Source organism: Rhincodon typus, chromosome 2 (genome assembly GCF_021869965.1).
Source record: "Rhincodon typus isolate 14 chromosome 2, sRhiTyp1.1, whole genome shotgun sequence".
NCBI classification, from domain to species: domain Eukaryota; kingdom Metazoa; phylum Chordata; class Chondrichthyes; order Orectolobiformes; family Rhincodontidae; genus Rhincodon; species Rhincodon typus.
The window spans coordinates 136,743,013-136,761,596 of record NC_063333.1 but is presented as its reverse complement, the minus strand read 5'-3'; the positions used below and the strand labels follow the sequence as shown (position 1 = coordinate 136,761,596).

The 18,584-nt window shown below is 41.6% G+C and overlaps 1 protein-coding gene across 2 annotated transcripts in view; it reads right to left on the bottom strand.

Annotated features, from left to right (window-relative positions):
* The window catches only part of wrnip1 (WRN helicase interacting protein 1), a 54,689-nt gene extending 36,694 nt beyond the window's left edge, over window positions 1-17,995 (bottom strand). For both annotated transcript variants that reach the window (XR_007265394.1, XM_048615719.1), the window contains exons 1-3: window positions 17,367-17,995; window positions 3,297-3,491; window positions 2,691-2,926 (exon numbers count right to left, since the gene is read on the bottom strand). Coding sequence is in view for 1 of the 2 variants with exons in the window: in XM_048615719.1 (XP_048471676.1) it covers window positions 2,691-2,926; window positions 3,297-3,491; window positions 17,367-17,921 (986 nt within the window). In the remaining variant the exon portion in view is untranslated. The remainder of the gene's footprint in view (window positions 1-2,690; window positions 2,927-3,296; window positions 3,492-17,366) is intronic.
* Between the last annotated feature and the right edge of the window lie 589 nt (window positions 17,996-18,584).

The window sequence follows — 18,584 nt, the reverse complement described above, 5'->3', positions numbered from 1 at the left end:
CCTAGACCCTTCATCAGAAAAAGGGTCTAGGCCCGAAACGTCAGCCTTTTTGCTCCTATGATGCTGCTTGGCCTGCTGTGTTCATCCAGCTCTGCACCTTGTTGTTTTGCATATAGGAATTGGGATTGAGCATAAATGACAGCATGGCTGGTTGGTTCAAATGGACTACTTCCGTTCTATAGATAGGATTTCATAGGTTATTTCATTCCCTCTTTGCATTCACCCACTTTAGTGCATCCTCCTACTCGTTCCTTCCTCAGAGTGGCTCTCAAACCTTTAATCTCCTTGTAAAGATAATGTACTACTCGATCTGCCCTGTCCTTACAATTCTGTGGAAGAAAATACATGCCTGCGTCTCTGGCACTTGCATTTCGTTAACATAACACTGAGTCCCATTATCACATTATAATTACTGCTTGACCATTTGCATAACCTCCAATTATCAGAACAGGTAGCAATAAATTCACTGATTGATTGACAGCTTTGAGAGGTTAAGTGATTACCAGTACTCGATGGTTATGAATGTTAGGTTTGAGGTTTTGTTTTTATACATATTAAGTATTTGGGAGCTTTAAACATATTATATAGGTCTCTAAGGTTTTTGAGTAGATTTGTAGCTCGGGTTGTGGATGATGTGGTTGGTTGGTTCGCCGAGCTGGTTCGTTGTTCCGCAGACGTTTCAGGTTTTCCACTAAGAAGGCCATCAACAAACACAGAGCTAGACCCTATATATACACTCCACTGCGAAGGAAAACCGGAAGTGAAGTAACCCAACCCAACAGACACCAGAGTTTAAATAACAGGCGGGAAAATACAACAGCGCTTCATCGGAGGCTGCACTGCTGATGTTACCCAGCAGGGTAATGAAACGTCTGCGGAACAATGAACCAGCTTGGCGAGTCAACCAACTACAATATTATATGAGAGATAGTAGGAACTGCAGATGCTGGAGAATCCGAGACAACAAGATGCAGAGCTGGATGAACACAGCAGGCCAAGCAGCATCATAGGAGCAGGAAGGCTGACGTTTCAGGCCTAGGCCCTTTGTTTATCAAATACTTTTTTGTTAAAAAAGCGTAGTGACTGCTGTAAAAGATGCTTCAAACTTTATTTTAGATCTGCCAGAGCGGATACTGGGTGAGTTGGCTTGGAAGACGTATGGACTAACAGTGCATATCACAGGTTGACACCAAGATGGGAAAAGGGCCATTGGGACAGCTGGAGGGATATAGGTTGGTCTCAGTTGTGTAAATAAGGTTATAGGGAATGGATGAGGGATTGTGAGAATGAGATCCTAAAACTGAACAACACAAGTGGGATGAAGCCCCAAAGAATCATGGCAGGCCATTTAACCAGCCCACTCAGCAGCTTCTGCATCTGTTTCTGGAAAGGACGCAATTGCAAAACCAACCCCAGAATTAAAATCCTGCAACGTGGACCACTTTTTCACATGGCAGATATGAAAATTTTCAGTGAACCTGAAAGTTTCTCGACTTTGTGCATTTCTCTTGGGAGTAAGCTGGGCTGTTCTATTGAAAACATGTATAATTTTTAAAATCCTTTATCTGATCACCTGTCAACCTTCCCTTTTCAGAGGAAAGATCAAGAAAGGAAAATAAAAGGAAAAAGAAAAAAATCTAAAAATTTGCCATCCTCAAAACAGCTAACAACAATTCACAACTTGAAGGAATGAAACTCCACACTTTCATTGCTCACCTTCTGGCTAAGGAGTTGATTAGACATCCCTTATATAGGTCAAAGATACTACCACTGTTAATTGCCAAATATAACAAACTGATATGTTTTATGAACAAGTAACGTGAAAATGCATCAAATTCATAAGAATTATGGGAATGCTCAGGGTGAGATTTGTTTTGTGAAGCAAACAATGGTGTAGCACATATCTACCAGCAACTTGTGGAAACTTACAATTCACAGGGAATATCTTTGTCACAAGCAGCTGGCTGACTGGTGTATTAATAACAGTCCACATCTTTCAACCGTTTATTTTTTCAGCAAAATCTGTTCCATGACATGCTTTCAAAATTTCACCTGTAATTTACCTTATTGTTGTCCAAACTAGGAAAGAAATTAAACTGAGCTAAATAGGAGCAACTCCATTTTTTCACTAGTTAACAACTCTAGGAAAGTACAGTGTTGCAAGATACAGTTACTCAGCATGTAATCTTGTTAAAAAGGAGAAAACAAGCAATCATCCTCCTATTCTGTTAGTAAAATGAAGAAATTCCTCCAAGACGTGTTTCCTATAGAGGTAGTTCTAACACTGGACGTCAATAACCTGTTAAGTTTTACAAAGTCTGTCATCGAACTAAATGCTTTTTCCCAGCATGACATGTAATTAACAGTCAGCATTAGGTGAATTGAGCAAAACAAGTGGCAATTTTGATTCTTCCAGTGAATAATGACCTTTGATGGAGCATTAGTAGCTTGGGTTACAAGCAGTAAATGAGGAATCCTTACAGAGTCAGTGGCAATCTAAAAACAAAACACCCAGTGCTACAGTCAAAATATCAAATGGTCCTCAGCACACTTTAGTGCTGTTTTTCTTCCTTGGAATCCCAATTTTACTGATATCTACTTATACAATATTTACAGTAGTTTCCTACTGGCACCCAGCCACCAGATTCAGGACATTCTGTTTTTACAAGTTATGTTCTAAAGGGACTTACTCAGACTCTTTGCTGCCATCCACAGAGCCAGCTTCTTTATCCTGTCCTAGTATACTGATCCCAAGAGAGTTTAAAGCACGCAGCAGAATAGTTTCCATAGCTTCTACTGACAGCTTCTCAAGAACGATGACACGGCAACGACTCAGTAACGCTGAATTGATCTGAAAGGAAGGGTTCTCTGTTGTTGCACCAATCAGTGTGATTGTTCCACACTCGACGTGAGGCAGCAATGTGTTCTGAGATTTGGAGAAAGAGAAAGTTGTTATCACAAAAAAGACTGAAAATGTAAGTTTCCATTTCCAATGGTTTACAACTACTTCATCCATAGTAGTAGAAAACAGCTTAAATAAAAGTGATTAGCAGAAAACGTAAATTGATTCATGCTAGAAACGTAGCTTGCCAGCTTATGCCAAAATTATACGACAAAATATGTTTAAGTGAAGTATTCAACTTGTATTGATTGTTTAAATAGAATGTTTTGATATCTTAAACAGGAGATCAACACTGTTATTCCACATTTCATATTAATCTTCCATAATTTAATGTAAAACAAGTGACTTAAAACATTTGTGTTCCCAAAGTTTCAGATAGTAAACAAATGTTTACCTGTTGTATTTTATTGAAATGGTGAATTTCATCAAAGAATGCAATCGTTCTTCTTTTGAATAGCTTTAGTTCATTTTGAGCTTGTTTAACAACCTCTCGAATCATGTCTGTGGATGCACTTGTAGCAGAAAGACTTACGAATCTTGTACTGCTCCGTTTCTTACTGTTGCTGGCTAAAACATGGGCCAATGATGTCTGAAAAAAAAAGTTAATTTATTTAAAAATGAAGACTACTGTTCTGGTACTTTAAAAAACGTTAAATAGGAGTTTTGCATTTATCAGATGTACATAATTAAAATAAATGCATATTTCTACAATCAACAATGCTGTTGGGGTGTGGGAGGAGGTGTGGTGTAGGAAACCAACAAGGCCGAAGATGTAGAAACCCTCCCAAACATAACAGGGCCTTATTCAAATAAAACGCTGCAGTTTCCAGCCTGACAGATTGAAACCCATGTTGACAGGTGCGGGCATGAACAAGCAGTAGCAGGCCACAATTAGGACGTGGGTTTTACTGATCAAGGGAGGACCAGAATTTCTGGTGAAGTCAGGAGGAGTATCCATGCCTCTTAAGGAAAAGAGGAAAATAATTTGATCTTCTCCACTTCTGGCAGGTTTTGGCTGACATTTCAAATTAATACCAGTTGACATCACTGGCCTCATTTTACCTAAAATAGCACCCTATCTATCTTCTGGGCTGTGTCCTGTTCACCTACTCAAAAGAGCAGGTCAATATGGTGACACATCACGAAGGAAGTGGGATCAATGGCAGTAACTTGACGTCTGTTATTGTCAAATGAACCAAAGAGCCTCAATCTGTGCCATATAATTCTACATAGCTTTGGAGGGCATAGAGGAATTCTGATGAACGGTTTGGCAGGCTCCACAGAATTTTCTCCCAGTTTTATAAAGTAAGGAATTACAAGTGAGAAAGTTTAGAATGATGTCAGTAGACAAAATGTATTGTGGAAATCGGGAACCCTCTCCTGCAAACAGCCGTTGAAACTAGGTCAATTAAATATTTCTAAACTGACATTAACGACTAGATTTTTATAGTACAAGGGTTATAGGGCCAAGGCAGGTATCACAGATATTGTTATTTGGTCATCACTTATCCTACTTCCTACTGTGCTGGCTCTCAAACAGGTACCTGGTTAATCCCCGCAGTAGATGGGAGCTAAGGTACCAATCAGCCAATTGACGGAAGAGCAGGACATACTGAAGGACTGAAATGATCTACTTTTATTCCCATGATGAATTACTGAGTCCATCACTGAGCTGAGTATAGCTGCAACCACCAGGTCCTACCACCTAAAATCTGAACTGAAAGAAAATCTCCACTTGAGTGTGGGTTTCAACAATCAACAAATTAAAAAGGAAAGTGTTATCTGCAGGACTACCAACAGAACACACAAGACACTGACTGCACTGGGAAGATGACGGAGGGAATACAGGGAAGAGAAATAGTGCCAGCCTGTTTAGCTTTCCTGAGATAGCATTTTTAAAAGAAGTATATAAGATATCAGAGATAATAAAGTGTAGAGCTGGATGAACACAGCAGGCCAAGCAGCATCAGAGGAGCAGGAAAGCTGACGTTCTGGGTCTAGACACTTCTTCAGAAATGGGCCCATTTCTACACCTTGTTATCTCAGATTCTCCAGCATCTGCAGTTCCTACCATCTCTATATAAAATGTCATGTATTTTAAAATAAGAAACCACCACAGTGAATTCGCAATCATGTCCATCAGTGACCAAATATGGAGCTTATCAGCGTCACGAGCCTAAGAGAATACCAAAAACGACTCCAAGAAGCCTCCGTTGTTTTCAATTTGGCTTAGTGCACAGGAATTCAAGTTAGTTATTCCGAAATCTGGTGCTTCAGATAAACTGGCACATTTCTTTCACTCATATGCAAGGATGTAACTAGTTGTCCGCACAGGAGGAATGTAAAATTGGATCTAGAGTTCAACAATGAAACATTAGCCTTGATCTGATTTGCGACCAATGGTCTTGATCTTGCAGTATACTATTGGTCACCTTTGGCTATGTAGATAACATTTTCATTGCTGTACTGGTAGACACAGTAGATAAGACATTGTATTCTAAAAGATCAGGCCAATTCATCTGGCCCCGATCTAAACTAGTGCTCTTTTATGTTTCAAATCTTCAAGTTTTTAAACCACTGTGAACAACAAAACCATAGAGGAATAGTTGACAAATTGAACTACTCTCTGAGTTTAATTGTCAGTGGAGGCACCTCTGATGGAGGCATATGTCAATGGACAGAAATCCTCCATCTATTACACAATCTCTCAACAAGACAAGACAACATGGAGGGCAAGTACTAAAGGAGCAATCAAGCTCAGATAATCCTGGTATCCCGTCACGGAAGAACATACACTGTGACAAATTAAGATGCCTTTCACTACTGGCAGATCCCACAATCACTTAGGAATCTGCTGTTACAATAATATTCAGATTGTTGAAATCAGGTGTGGACTATAACGCACCAAATCAGATGAGCTCAGAGCTGAAGAAAGCCAGCAGCAAGCACTTCAGTGAAGGTTCTTTCCAGATTGTCACAGACCTAAAAGTGAATCAAGAACTACAAACCATGAAGGACTCTGAATGATGATATCACTACAGATAACACAGAAGACTGAAGAAGTTATTTGCACAACACTACACCGATATTATTGAAGCAGTAGCAATTCCAAGATTTGAGTCTGAAGGAAAAGTTTGAGTAGCAAAATGAGCCTTGTTGCAAAGGGATAGAAATATGAAGCAACCACTGACCACTGAGTATTGATGGAATAAAAACAGTCAGGAAGGTAATCCATCATGCGTCAAGCTTCTTGTATCCTGACCATGAGTGGGAGAAAAACAGTAGAAGCAGTTGTGAGAAGTGGGATAGTTTCCAGACCTTGGATAGACTTATTACTTAGTTAACATTTGAGGTGAAAAGAACTTCAAAATAGTGAACAAGCATCCTTCTTTATGATGCTATCATCATCCTCTTCTCCCAATAAGCTATTTTCTCAGTTAGAGATAGTAAGAACTGCCAATGCTGGAGTCAGAGATAACACAGTGTGGAGCTGAAGGAGCACAGCAGGCTAGGCAGCGTCAGAGGAGCAGGAAAGCTGACGTTTCGGGTCGGGACCCTTCTCGGATCGGGACCCTTCTTCCCGACCCGAGAAGGGTCCCAATCCGAAACACCAGCTTTCCTAGCCCTGCTGTGTTCCTCCAGCTCCACACTGTGTTCCTCCAGCTCCACACTGTGTTATCTATTTTCTCAGTTATATTCAGTTCCATTCCCTTTCCTATATCCTTGGTTCACAGAGGAACTGTGACTAGAAAATGACTTTTTCTGAAGAAAGGTCCAGACCCGAAACGTCAGCTTTCCTGCTCCTCTGATGCTGCCCAGCCTGCTGTGTTCATCCAGCTCTACACCTTGTTATCTCAGATTCTCCAGCGCCGGCAGTTCCTACTATCTCTAGAAAATTACTTATTTCTTTACAGAAAACAAAGAACTGTGGATGCTGGAAATGTGAAACAAAACAGAAATAGCTGGACAAGCTCAGCTGGTCTGGCAGCATCTGTGGGCAGACAGCAGAGTCAACATTTCAGGTCCAGTGACCCTTCTTCAGAACCAGACTTGAAATGTTGACTGTTTTCTCGCCACAGATGCTGCCAGACCAGACTTACTTCTTTGTAGGCCTTCACCAACGATACTCTGTCAATCACACCACATGTGTGACATAGCTAACTGACAACTCCAACTTTTATTCTGGTCCTCCCAAAAACATGGCTAAGATCAGGAACTAATTAATGTGAGAATTCAAATGTAAATCTATTGCCCTTCAGATGATGGTTCTCAGCAGAATGACTTTTTAATTAGATTGATAAAGTCATCCAAATTAGGCATTTCAGATGCCTTCCATTTGGTATAACTGAGTCATGCAGTCAGTCATCAAGTCATAGAATGTCAATCATTCCCTGGTCATTCAGACATGTGATTAGATCAAACATTACCCAGGAAACTTCAAGGGGCAAGTATTTAACAGAGATGGTTGCAGTTCTATTCCTTTTAACTATTTTCTCCATACTGCCTCATGTAATCCTCCGCTTTTGAAACATAATGTTTTACTGGAAAAAAACAAACTGTAAACAAAGACACTATCCATGATTCAATATCAATAGCATGGATAATTATTTAAACACATGAGGCAGGCACTGGGACTAATTAAATTCTGTGTGGAAAACGTGAATGTACATCAATTCTAAACATTAAAAGTACAACAGAACACTTAGACCATACTCATTTCCAGAGTTACCTTCTGTAAAATAAATAAATCTTTGCCTATTTCGAATTTTAAAAAATGAAGAGCATTTACAATTTAGCAATAATTTTGAAATTCGTGAAGAAATCTGAAAGCTTCTGTATTCTGGAGTTAGCTGAAATGGATTGAGCCTATGCAGTTTAGCAAAGTACATAAATCCATCACAGACAGCTATTAAAATGATAAAAATAAGTCTCATGAAACACAATACTTTTGCAAGGCCAAGGTGTCATATTTTGATTACATTCCATCAACACAGACCAATAAAAACAGGCTAAGTAAAAGACCAAACTTAAAAGATTGCCTGCAAGTACATTTAAAATAATCATCTAAAATGCTAGTGCTTAATACCTATATTAAATACAGGCATGTAGATATTATTGGATAGCAATTCTATGTAGGGAGAGAAAAACCAAGCTTCAGTTTAACTGTTACACAAATTGCAAAATTAGATTTCTACTTCAGACACTACAGGGCTTCCTACAATAATTTATATTGTTGCTTTTGGCAGAGAGGACCTATCACCTTGGTCCATTTTATTACTTCAGTTTTGAACATCAACTACCACCCTCAATTGTCTGATGACCTCTAATGCTTGCCAAGTTGTTCTATACATCTTACACAAAATTTACAGGCACCAAGCCCAACTGATACAAGTCAGTGGTAAACCTCACAAAAGCTTCCTTCTACCTTACCTCATCTAATCCCATCAACATATACATCCATTACTTAATCCCTCATTTACTTCTCTAGCTTTGCCTTAACTACTACATGTGATAGTAAATTCCAGATTCTAACGAATCAATGGGTGAAAATATTCTCTTGAATTTCTTGTTGGATTTATTGATGACTACCTTCTATTTATGGCCCCTTTTTGAATTTACCAATAAGCAGAAACATATTCTCTTTATCTACCCTATGATACCCATAATTTTAAAGACATATCAGGCCATCATTCAACTAAGGTTGGCATTAAATCTATTCCCAAAAGTTTCTTCTCATTACTTGGCACTGTGCTACAGCTATCATTCGGCCAACGCACACATCCTCATGATCAGAGCCTTCCTACTCCAACTGGGGAACAAAGACTCATTTCATTAGCCAACTGGATGATGCTAGATAGTCAGCCAAACAGTTTGTCCTCCCACTACGATCTTCCATATTTTTAGACCATATAAAGAGAAATGTTCAAAGAAAATGACAAAAAAATTCTTATTATTATCCCTTTGATTTTTCATGATGTGTATCAGTACCCCTCAGACTCTGTGCGCATCTACTCTTTTTGCACTGTATTTTCCAAGCATTGCGCTATCTCTTTATCCCCCAATTAAAACATTGAACCAGCTCATACCAATCCATACTGAAATTAATTTGTCATTTATACATTAATTCTGCAATGATCAATGATTTATGATGACAGAAATGTCAAAATTTCTTCAGCAGTATATTTAAGAAATGCATAGTTCCTTCATCATAAAAAGGAGCAAGTCAGACCTTGTAATATTATTTTGAGTGGTAACATAACTGGGGATGTAGTGGAATAGGCAAAAGAGTGACATGAAATATTTCCACAGAATGGTATTTACCCACTTAACACAAGTGTTATCTTTGAAGAAAAACTAATTAGCCAATAATTATGCAAAATTATGTTATGCAAATACAAAAATGGTAGCAGTGTTAGTTGTATGCTGCATTGATTACTTACACAGTCTAATCATAGAAACCAGCCGAGAGGGCTCTTGTAGTCAGTGATGGTGTCCCTACCTCTGAACCAGGAAGATGAAGAATACAGAGAATGTTTGTAACCTCAGGATGTTTCAAGATTCCTTTACAGCTGCAAATGACTTATTTAAAAAATGTGTGGTTACAGTTGTACCGTAGGCAAATGCACAAATGACATTCTCATAAACAGCAATAATCAGGCAATGAAATGAGAACTGGTGTATTGTTCAGATGAAATATGGTTAGTAGGCATGGAATAATAAAATCAAAAATGTGTAAACATAACATAAACCCCATATTAAAATAGCATCTGTGCTTATTTACAAACGTTGATTTTACATTATAGGTAAATCACAAGACTTAGAAAAATCTGACACACAGACAAAAACAGCTGTTTAAAATCCAATAGTTTTGTTAGAGTACAGTCTGATGAGCTTGGAGTGTAAAACTGAGGTGTTTCAGAACCAGTAGTGGCAAGAAACTCCACTGTAAAACTTAAAACATTTTTAACAGGAATGTACAAAAGTTACTATTTTTCATATATTACGAGCAAGGAACTTTCAAATAGGTCTGAGATAACAAGGTGTAGAGCTGGATGAACACAGCAGGCCAAGCAGCATCAGAGGAGCAGGAAAGCTGATGTTTCGGGTCGAGACCCTTCTTCAGAAACGGGGGAGGGGAAGGGGATTCTGAAGTAAATAGGGATAGAGGGGGAGGCGGATAGAAGATGGATAAAGGAGAAGATAGGTGGAGAGGAGACAGACAGGTCAAAGAGGCGAGGTTGGAGCCAGTGAAGGTGAATGTAGGTGGGGAGTTAGAGAGGGGATAGGTCGATCCAGGGAGGACAGACAGGTCAAGGAGGCGGGATGAGGTTAGTGGGTAGGAGATGGGGGTGGGGCTTGAGGTGGGAGGAATAGTTAGGGAGGCGGGGACGACCTGGGCTGGTCTTGGGATGCGGTTGGGGGAGGGGAGATTTTGAAGCTTGTGAAGTCCACATTGATACCATTGGGCTGCAGGGTTCCCAAGCGAAATATAAGATGCTGTTCCTGCAGCTTTCGGGTGGCATCATTGTGGCAACACAGGAGGCCCCGGATGGACATGTCGTCCAAGGAGTGGGAGGGGGAGTTGAAATGGTTCGCGACTGGGAGGTGTAGTTGTTTGTTGCGAACCGAGCGTAGGTGTTCTGCAAAGCGGTCCCCAAGCCTCCGTTTGGTTTCCCCGATGTAGAGGAGGCCACAACGGGAACAGTGGATACAGTATACCACATTAGCAGATGTGCAGGTGAACATCTGTTTGACGTGGAAGGTCTTCTTAGGGCGTGGGATGGGGGTGAGGTGTAGGGGCAGGTGCAGCACTTGCTCCGGTTGCAGGGAAAAGTGCCGGGGGTGGTGGGGCTGGAGGGGAGTGTGGAGCGGACAAGGGAGTCGCGGAGAGAGTGGTCCCTCTGGAAAGCAGATAAGGGTGGGGAGGGAAATATGTCTTTGGTAGTGGGGTCAGATTGCAGATGACAGAAGTGTCAGAGGATGATGCGTTGGATTCGGAGGTTGGTGGGGTGGTACGTGAGGACGAGGGGGATTCTGCTTCAGTTGTTATTGCGGGTAGGGGGTGTGAGGGATGAGTTGCAGGAAATGCGAGAGACATGGTTGAGGGCATTTTTGACCCCTGTGGAGGGGAAGTTGCGGTCCTTGAAAAACGAGGCCCATAGGGATTTCCAAGGGATTGACTATCCTTCTATAATTCCTCCACATTTCAGTCACAAATGCCCTACCCTTATTCTGAGACCGTATCAATTGTTTCTATACTCAACCAGCCCTGCCACATCCTGTAAAAATTATGTAAGTTTCAATGAGACTACTTTCCATTTTTGAAACACTGGTGAATACAGGCCCACATTTTTCACTCGCTCTTCATGAGGCAATCCCACCAGCCCAAGGATTAGCTATGTGAACCTCTGCTGCTCTAACTATGTGAACCTCTGCTGCTCTAACTATGTTAAGAGCATCCTTTTTAGATAAGGCAAAGAATTGCAAACAAAATTCCAGATGTGGTCTTACCAATTGCAGCAAGCCATCTTTGCTCAAAACCCCTTACAATGAAAACCAACATATTATTTGCATTTCTAATTGCTTACTGCACCTGCATGCTAGCTTTTAGTGACTCAAACAAGGGCACTCTGGTCCCTTGGACATCAATACTTCCCAAGCTCTCACCATTTCAAGAAATATACTGGTAGAATTTAAAAAAAGCAGAGTGGGCCATGTTAAATTCCATCTGCCCATGTCCTACTCACTTAGTCTATCCAAATTCCCTAGAAGCCTTCTTGTACTTCCTCAGAACTCATATATTCCACTTAGTTTTGCATCATCAGCATATATGAAAACATTATATTTGGTCCCCATATCCAAATCATTTGTATTTTATGAACTGATGTGGTCCAAGAACTGAATCTTGCCCTACCCCACTAACAACAGCCTGGTTATCCCTACTGTATTTTGTCTATTCACCAATTCTAAATCAATAGCAGTATCTCCAATCTCATGCAATCTAAGTTTACTCACTAACCTCTGTTGTAGAACCAAATTAAAAGATTTTTGAAACTCCAAATACATATCCATTGGACTTCCTTTAACAAAGCTAGAAGGGACATCCTCTAAGAATGTCAACAAGCTTGTCAGTTAATCTTCCATGTTGTGCATAAATAATTTACAGCCTCATTCATAATGGTCAGTATTTTTATGTTTTCACAACCAATTTCTATGCCCATATTTTTAATGGAAAATGCCCATGCAAACTACGAAGAGACAACCTGAATCCTCCTAATAGTTGGCAACTCCACTGACTCTAGGGCTAATTACAAGTGAATACAAACTAATTCAACTTGTAAATAGGCATAAAAATTGATAACGAAGCAAGTTGACAGAAAGTGGGGACAGATGTAAGATTTTTAAATACAAAAGATGATAAATAGAGAGCAAAAAAAAATCACTTGACCACACAGATTAAGAGTCATAGTCATAAGTCTCTCAGTATTCTAACGAGTGAACGTGACTTACTGGTGCAGATGCAATGGGCTGAAGGGCATTTTTCTGTGTTGTAAATCTCCATGACTAAAAGTTCTCAGTGGTGGGGTGGGGGAATAAGAGAATGGTGGGGGGAGACCCAGAGAGATAGAGAGAAAAGAGATCAGTTCGAGGTTGGTGCAGTTGAGAAAAGGAGCAACTCAAACAGTCAAGGCAGGCAGGAGCAAGGTCGGGAATGATGTAAGACTGAAAAATTAAACTTCAATCATTTCAATGCAAAGGCCTGAGATAAGGCAGATGAACTCAGGGCATGGTTAAGAACATGGGACTGGGATATCATAGCTATTATGGAAATGTGGCTCAGGAACGGACAGGACTGGCAGCTTAATGTTCCAGGGAATAGATGCTACAGGAAGGGGGACAGGGGATGGGGTGAGACAGGATGGAGGCTGGCATTTTTGATTAGGAATGCATTTATTTAGGATATCTGGTCGGCACGGGTGAGTTGTACTGAAGGGTCTGTTTCCATGCTGTATATCTTTATGACCCTATGAATCTACAAATAACATTACAGCTGTACTTAGGGAGGATATTGCGGAGAGTACGTCCAGTGAAGTTATTTGGGTGGAACTGAGAAATGAGAGGGATGATCATCTTACTGGAACCCCCCCATAACCCCCCATATTCAGCAGGAACTTAGAAGCAAATTTGTAACGAGATCTCAGTTACCTGCAAGAATAATAGGATTGTAACGGTTTTGGAATTTTAACTTTCCAAACATAGAGTGGGATTGCAATAGTGTTAAGGGCTTGGATGGAACGGAATTTGTTAAGTGTGTACAAGAAAATTTTCTTACCTAGTATGTATCAACTACAGAAGGAGCAAAACATGACGTTCTCTCGGAAAATAAGTCAAGGCAAGTGACTGAGGGGTCAGTGGGGGAGTAGTTTGGGGCCAGTGATCATAATTCTATTAGTTTTAAAATAGTTATGGAAAAGGATGGATAGGATCTAAAAGTTGAAGTTCTAAATTGGAGACAGGCCAATTTTGATGGCATTAAGCAGGAACTTTCAAAAGTTGATTGGGAGTGGATATTTGCATGTAAAGGAATGGCTGGAAAATGGGAAGCCCTCAAAATTGAGATAATGAGAGTCCAATGACAGTATGTTTCTGTTAGTATGAAGGCAAGTCTGGTAGGTGGATGACTAGAGAAATTGAAGCTCTAGTCAAGACAAAGAAAGAAGCAGGTAAACACAGCAGGAATCGAGGGAATCCCTGGAAGGGTTTAGGGGCAATAGGGGTATACTCTAGAGGGAAATCAGCACGGCAAAAAGGGGACAGGAGGTAGCTTTGGCAAGTACGGTGAAGGAGAATCCGAAGAGATTCTACAAATACATTAAGGACAAAAGAGTAATTAGGGAGAGAATAGGGCCCAATAAAGATCAGCAAGGCCACCTATGTGTGGAACCGCAGGAGATCAGGGAAGATACTAAACGAGTTATTCGCATCAGTGTTTACCGTGGAGAACAATAGGGAAGCTAGAGAACTTAGGGGAAATAAACAGTGATATCCTGAAAAGCATCCATATGACAGAGGTGGTGGCGCTGGGACTCTTAAAATGCATAAGGTAGGTAAATCCCCAGGACTTCATCAGGTGCATCCTAGAACTTTGTGGGAAGCTAGAGAAGTGATTGCTGGGCCATTTGCTGAGATATCTGTATCATTGATAGCCACAGGTGAGGTGCCAGAAGACTGGAGGTTGGCTAACGTGATGCCATTATTTAAGGAAGGTGGTAAGGCTAAGCCAGAGAACTATAGACTGGCGAGTCTGATAACAGTGGTGGTTAAGTTGTTGGAGGGGATTCCGAGGGACAGGATTTACATGTATTTGGAAAGGCAAGGACTGATTAGGGATAGTCAACATGGCTTTGCGCGTGGGAAATTGAGTCTCACTAACTTGTTTGAATTTTTTGAAGAAGTGACAAAGAAGATTGATAAAGACAGAGTGGTGGACATTGTCTATATGGACTTCAGTAAGGTGTTCGACAAGGTTTTCCATGGTAGACTGGTTAACAAGGTTAGAACACATGCAATACAGGGAGAACTAGCCATTTGGATACAAAATTGGCTTGAAGGTAGGAGGTGGTGGTGGAGGGTTGCTTTTCGGTCTGGAGGCCAGCGACCAGAGGTGTGCCGCAGGATCAGAACATAGAACATTACAACGCAGTACCAATTGGAAGCCCATCTAACCTAAACTATTCCATTATCATCCATATGTTTATCCAATGACCATTTAAATGACCTTAAAGTTGGCGAGTCTACTACTTTTGCAGGCAGGGCATTCCACGCCCTTACTACTCTCTGAGTAAAGAACCTACCTCTGACATCTGTCCTATATCTATCACCCCTCAATTTAAAGCTATGTCCCCTTGTGCTAGCCACCACCATCCGAGGAAAAAGGCTCCCACTGTCCACCCTATCTAATCCTCTGATCATCTTGTATGTCTCTATTAAGTCACCTCTTAACCTTCTTCTCTCTAACGAAAACAGCCTCAAGTCCCTCAGCCTTTCCTCATAAGACCTTCCCTCCATACCAGGCAACATCCTGGTAAATCTCCTCTGCACCCTTTCCAATGCTTCCACATCCTTCCTATAATGCGGTGAACACAACTGTACGCAATACTCCAAGTGCGGCCGCACCAGAGTTTTGTACAGCTGCAACATGACCTCATGGCTCCGAAACTCAATCCCTCTACCAATAAAACCTAACACACCGTACGCCTTCTTAACAACCCTATCAACCTGGGTGGCAACTTTCAGTACGCTGGGTCCACTGCTTTTTGTTAGTTATATAAATGCTTTGGATGTGAATATAAGAGGAATGGTGAATAAGTTTGCAGATGACACCAAAATTGGTGGTGTAGTGGACAGCAAAACAGGTTACCTCAGAGTACAACGGGACCTTGATCAGGTAGGCAAATGTGAGGTGTTGCATTTTGGTAAGGCAAATCAGGGCAGGACTTATACCCTTAATGGTAAGGTCCTGGGGAGTGTTACTGAACAAACAGACCTTGGAGTGCAGGTTCATAGTCCCTACAGAGTCGCATGTAGACAGGATGGTGAAGGTGGTGTTTGGTATGCTTGCCTTTATTGGTCAATGCATTGAGTATAGGAGTTGGGAAGTCATGGTGGCTGTACAGGACATTGGTTAGGCCATTTTTGGAATACTGTGTTCAATTCTGGACCCCTGCTATGGGGAAGATGTTATAAAACTTGAAAGGGTTCAGAAAAAATTTACAAGGATGTTGCCAGGATTGGAGGGTTTGACCAATGGAAAGACGCTAAATAGGCTGAGACAACAAGGTGCAGGGCTGGATGAACACAGCAGGCCCAGCAGCATCATAGGAGCAGAGAGGCTGACGTTTCCGGCCCGGAACCTTCATCAGAATAGGCTGAGACTGTTTTCCCTGGAGCGTCAGAGGCCGAGGGGTGACCTTATAGAAGTTTATAAGGTCATGAAGGGCATGGATAGGGTGAATAGCCAAGGTCGTTTCCCCAGGATGGCAGAGTCCAAAACTAGAGGGTATAGGTTTAAGGTGAGAGGGGAAAGATTTAAAAGGGACCTAACGGCAACTTTTTCATGCAGAGGGTGGTGTGTGCATGGAATCAGCTGCCAGAGGAGATGGTGGAGGCTGGAACAATTATAACATTTAAAATGCATCTGGATGGGTACATGAATAGGAAGGCCCAAGAGTGACATGGGCCAAATGCTGGCAAATGGGACTAGATTAATGGAGAATATCTGGTTGGCACGGACAAGTTGGACTGGAGGGTCTATTGCCGTGCTGTATATCTCTATGACTCTAAATCGTGCTGCAGTTGAATTGTGCACAAGTAATTAAAATATTTCCTTTGACATTAAAGGCTGAGACAGATAGATTTTTAATCAGTCTGGGAATCAAATGTTATGAGTAAAAGCACGAAAGCGGAGTTGAGGGTTATTAGGTTAGCCATGGTCTCAATACATGGCGGCGCAAAATTAATGGCACAAATGGCCAGCTGCAACTCTTACATCTTATGGTCATTCAGTTCAAAGTATTTCAAACTGCTAAATTGTTACAAGTGTGGGGTCTATTGACCATCCTGGACCTTAGTAGGCAGCGGATTCTCCTTAACCGATATGATTTAAAAGATTAAAGAAGCAAAACTTTGGGCAGAATTAGAATGGACATCTTAGAGTCAAGTCAGGAATAAAAATAAAGAGCAGGAAATAAAATGTTGGGGATGGAGAAAGAAATAGCAGAGTGGAACAGCAAGAAATAAAACAAATTTAAAAACATCTTTATGAATAATTTACATATGCAGGAATGACTCTCCAGTTTAAATTCTTCTCTTTCTCAGTTGAGGAAATCGATTGTATTAATTATCACATGGCTTAAAAGTGTGTTTTCCCTGATCAGCACTTCTGAGATTGTAATATGGAAATCAAGCAAATATAAAAATGTCAGGCAGGTTAACAGCATGTTGCACGTCTACCAACTTGATGTGGTAAGTTGTGATACATCGCTTCTTTGCCCAAATCCACTGTCGAATCTGCAGATCAATAAGCTTGCTAACTCATTTAATATTTTTGTGGGAAGATTAGACTCATTTAACATATTCTGCAAATTAACAAACCTCTGATTCTAACTTCAACACATTCAAATGAATCAAAAGTACCCAAAAATGCTGCGTCACTCCTGTTACAAAGTGAAAGGAATCACATATTCTTGTGAAGAAAGAAAAAAAATTGACATTTTGCAGCAGGTTTTCATCTTGCACTCATCAGGACAATTCACAAGAAATACAAATTTAAACGATAACAATGTTGGCTTCCCTTAACATTGGTACTTCTTGCGATTTGTCCTGACTACCGTAAAAGTGAAAAAGTTTCGATAAAATGTGTCATTTTTCAGCCATTCTTAAGTGTAGTACCAAACGCACTTACTTTGCCACATCCAGGTGGGCCCCACAATATGATGGACGGGATCTCGTGCGATTCCAACAGCGTTCTCAACAGAGTATTTTCACCCAAAACCTTGTTCTGCCCAATAAGTTCGGCCAGGATACTGGGCCTCATGATCTCCGCCAGGGGCTTCGCCTCCAACTGCCGCAGCGACACCGTCTTCCCCTGGACACCGGAGGAGGCCGCGGTGGGCCGCTGCAAGGACGGAGACAGCGGGGCGGCGGTTGATGGGCTCTGCCAGGGTAACGTTCCACGGCCGCGCGCTGGACTCGGCGAGGCGCTGCAGCTCCTATCGCCATCGTCAACAGAGGCGCTGGCTGCAGTCCCGCGCCCGCTCTGCGCGAGCGACGTTCCATCGCCGCACGCAGCTCCTGGGGACAGGCGCGCTCTCTTGCTGCCCGGCTCCCCGTCACCGCCATCACCTTCCCTCACACCCAGACAGTGGTCCAGGTGAGCATTGATCCTGAAACTCTGCATCTGCTGTGAGCAGACAGGGCATTGCACTACCGACTCTCGACCCCCCTGCATCAGCGCCATTTCTTCACCCTTAACATTGGTCCGAACGCGTACTTCCTCCCCATTCCTCCACCCCTTTTGCTTTGTTTTGTTTTCACCTTGCAGCTCCTATGTCCATAATTTATCGATAGAATTGTATCATCCCTCCCCTCCCCTCCCCTCCCCTCCCCTCCACACGCCCCCTGACTTGCTCCGAAAATTAACTTTCGGCATAAATCCCTAAAACTGGTTCTGCAGCAAAGCCATGAGGAACTCAAAGCGTTAACCCCATTTCCCGCCACAGATGCAGCTGGAGCTGCGAAGTTTCTCCAGCATTTTCTGTGTTTGTTTTTCAGATTTCAAGCATCCACAGTATTTTGTCTTAGTACCTAAAGATGAGTTGATCTGACTTCATTACATTCTCCCATTGTGACCAAGACATTTGAGATGTATGTCGCATTGGTTATTCACAACCGGTTGTCGATATTTTCTCATCAACCTATTCGGACACGTTATAACACACCTTTGGAAAAGGTGGGACTTGAACTCAGATCTCCCGGATCAGAGGGAGGGACATAATTGTGCATGTAGAAAGAACACTGAATACTGGGGGAAGTTTTTCAGATAGATTGTCAGTCAATAAGTACATGGCAAATTCCTTGATAAAACTGAGATATTGTCAAATCAGAAATGGGCTTTGTGCTT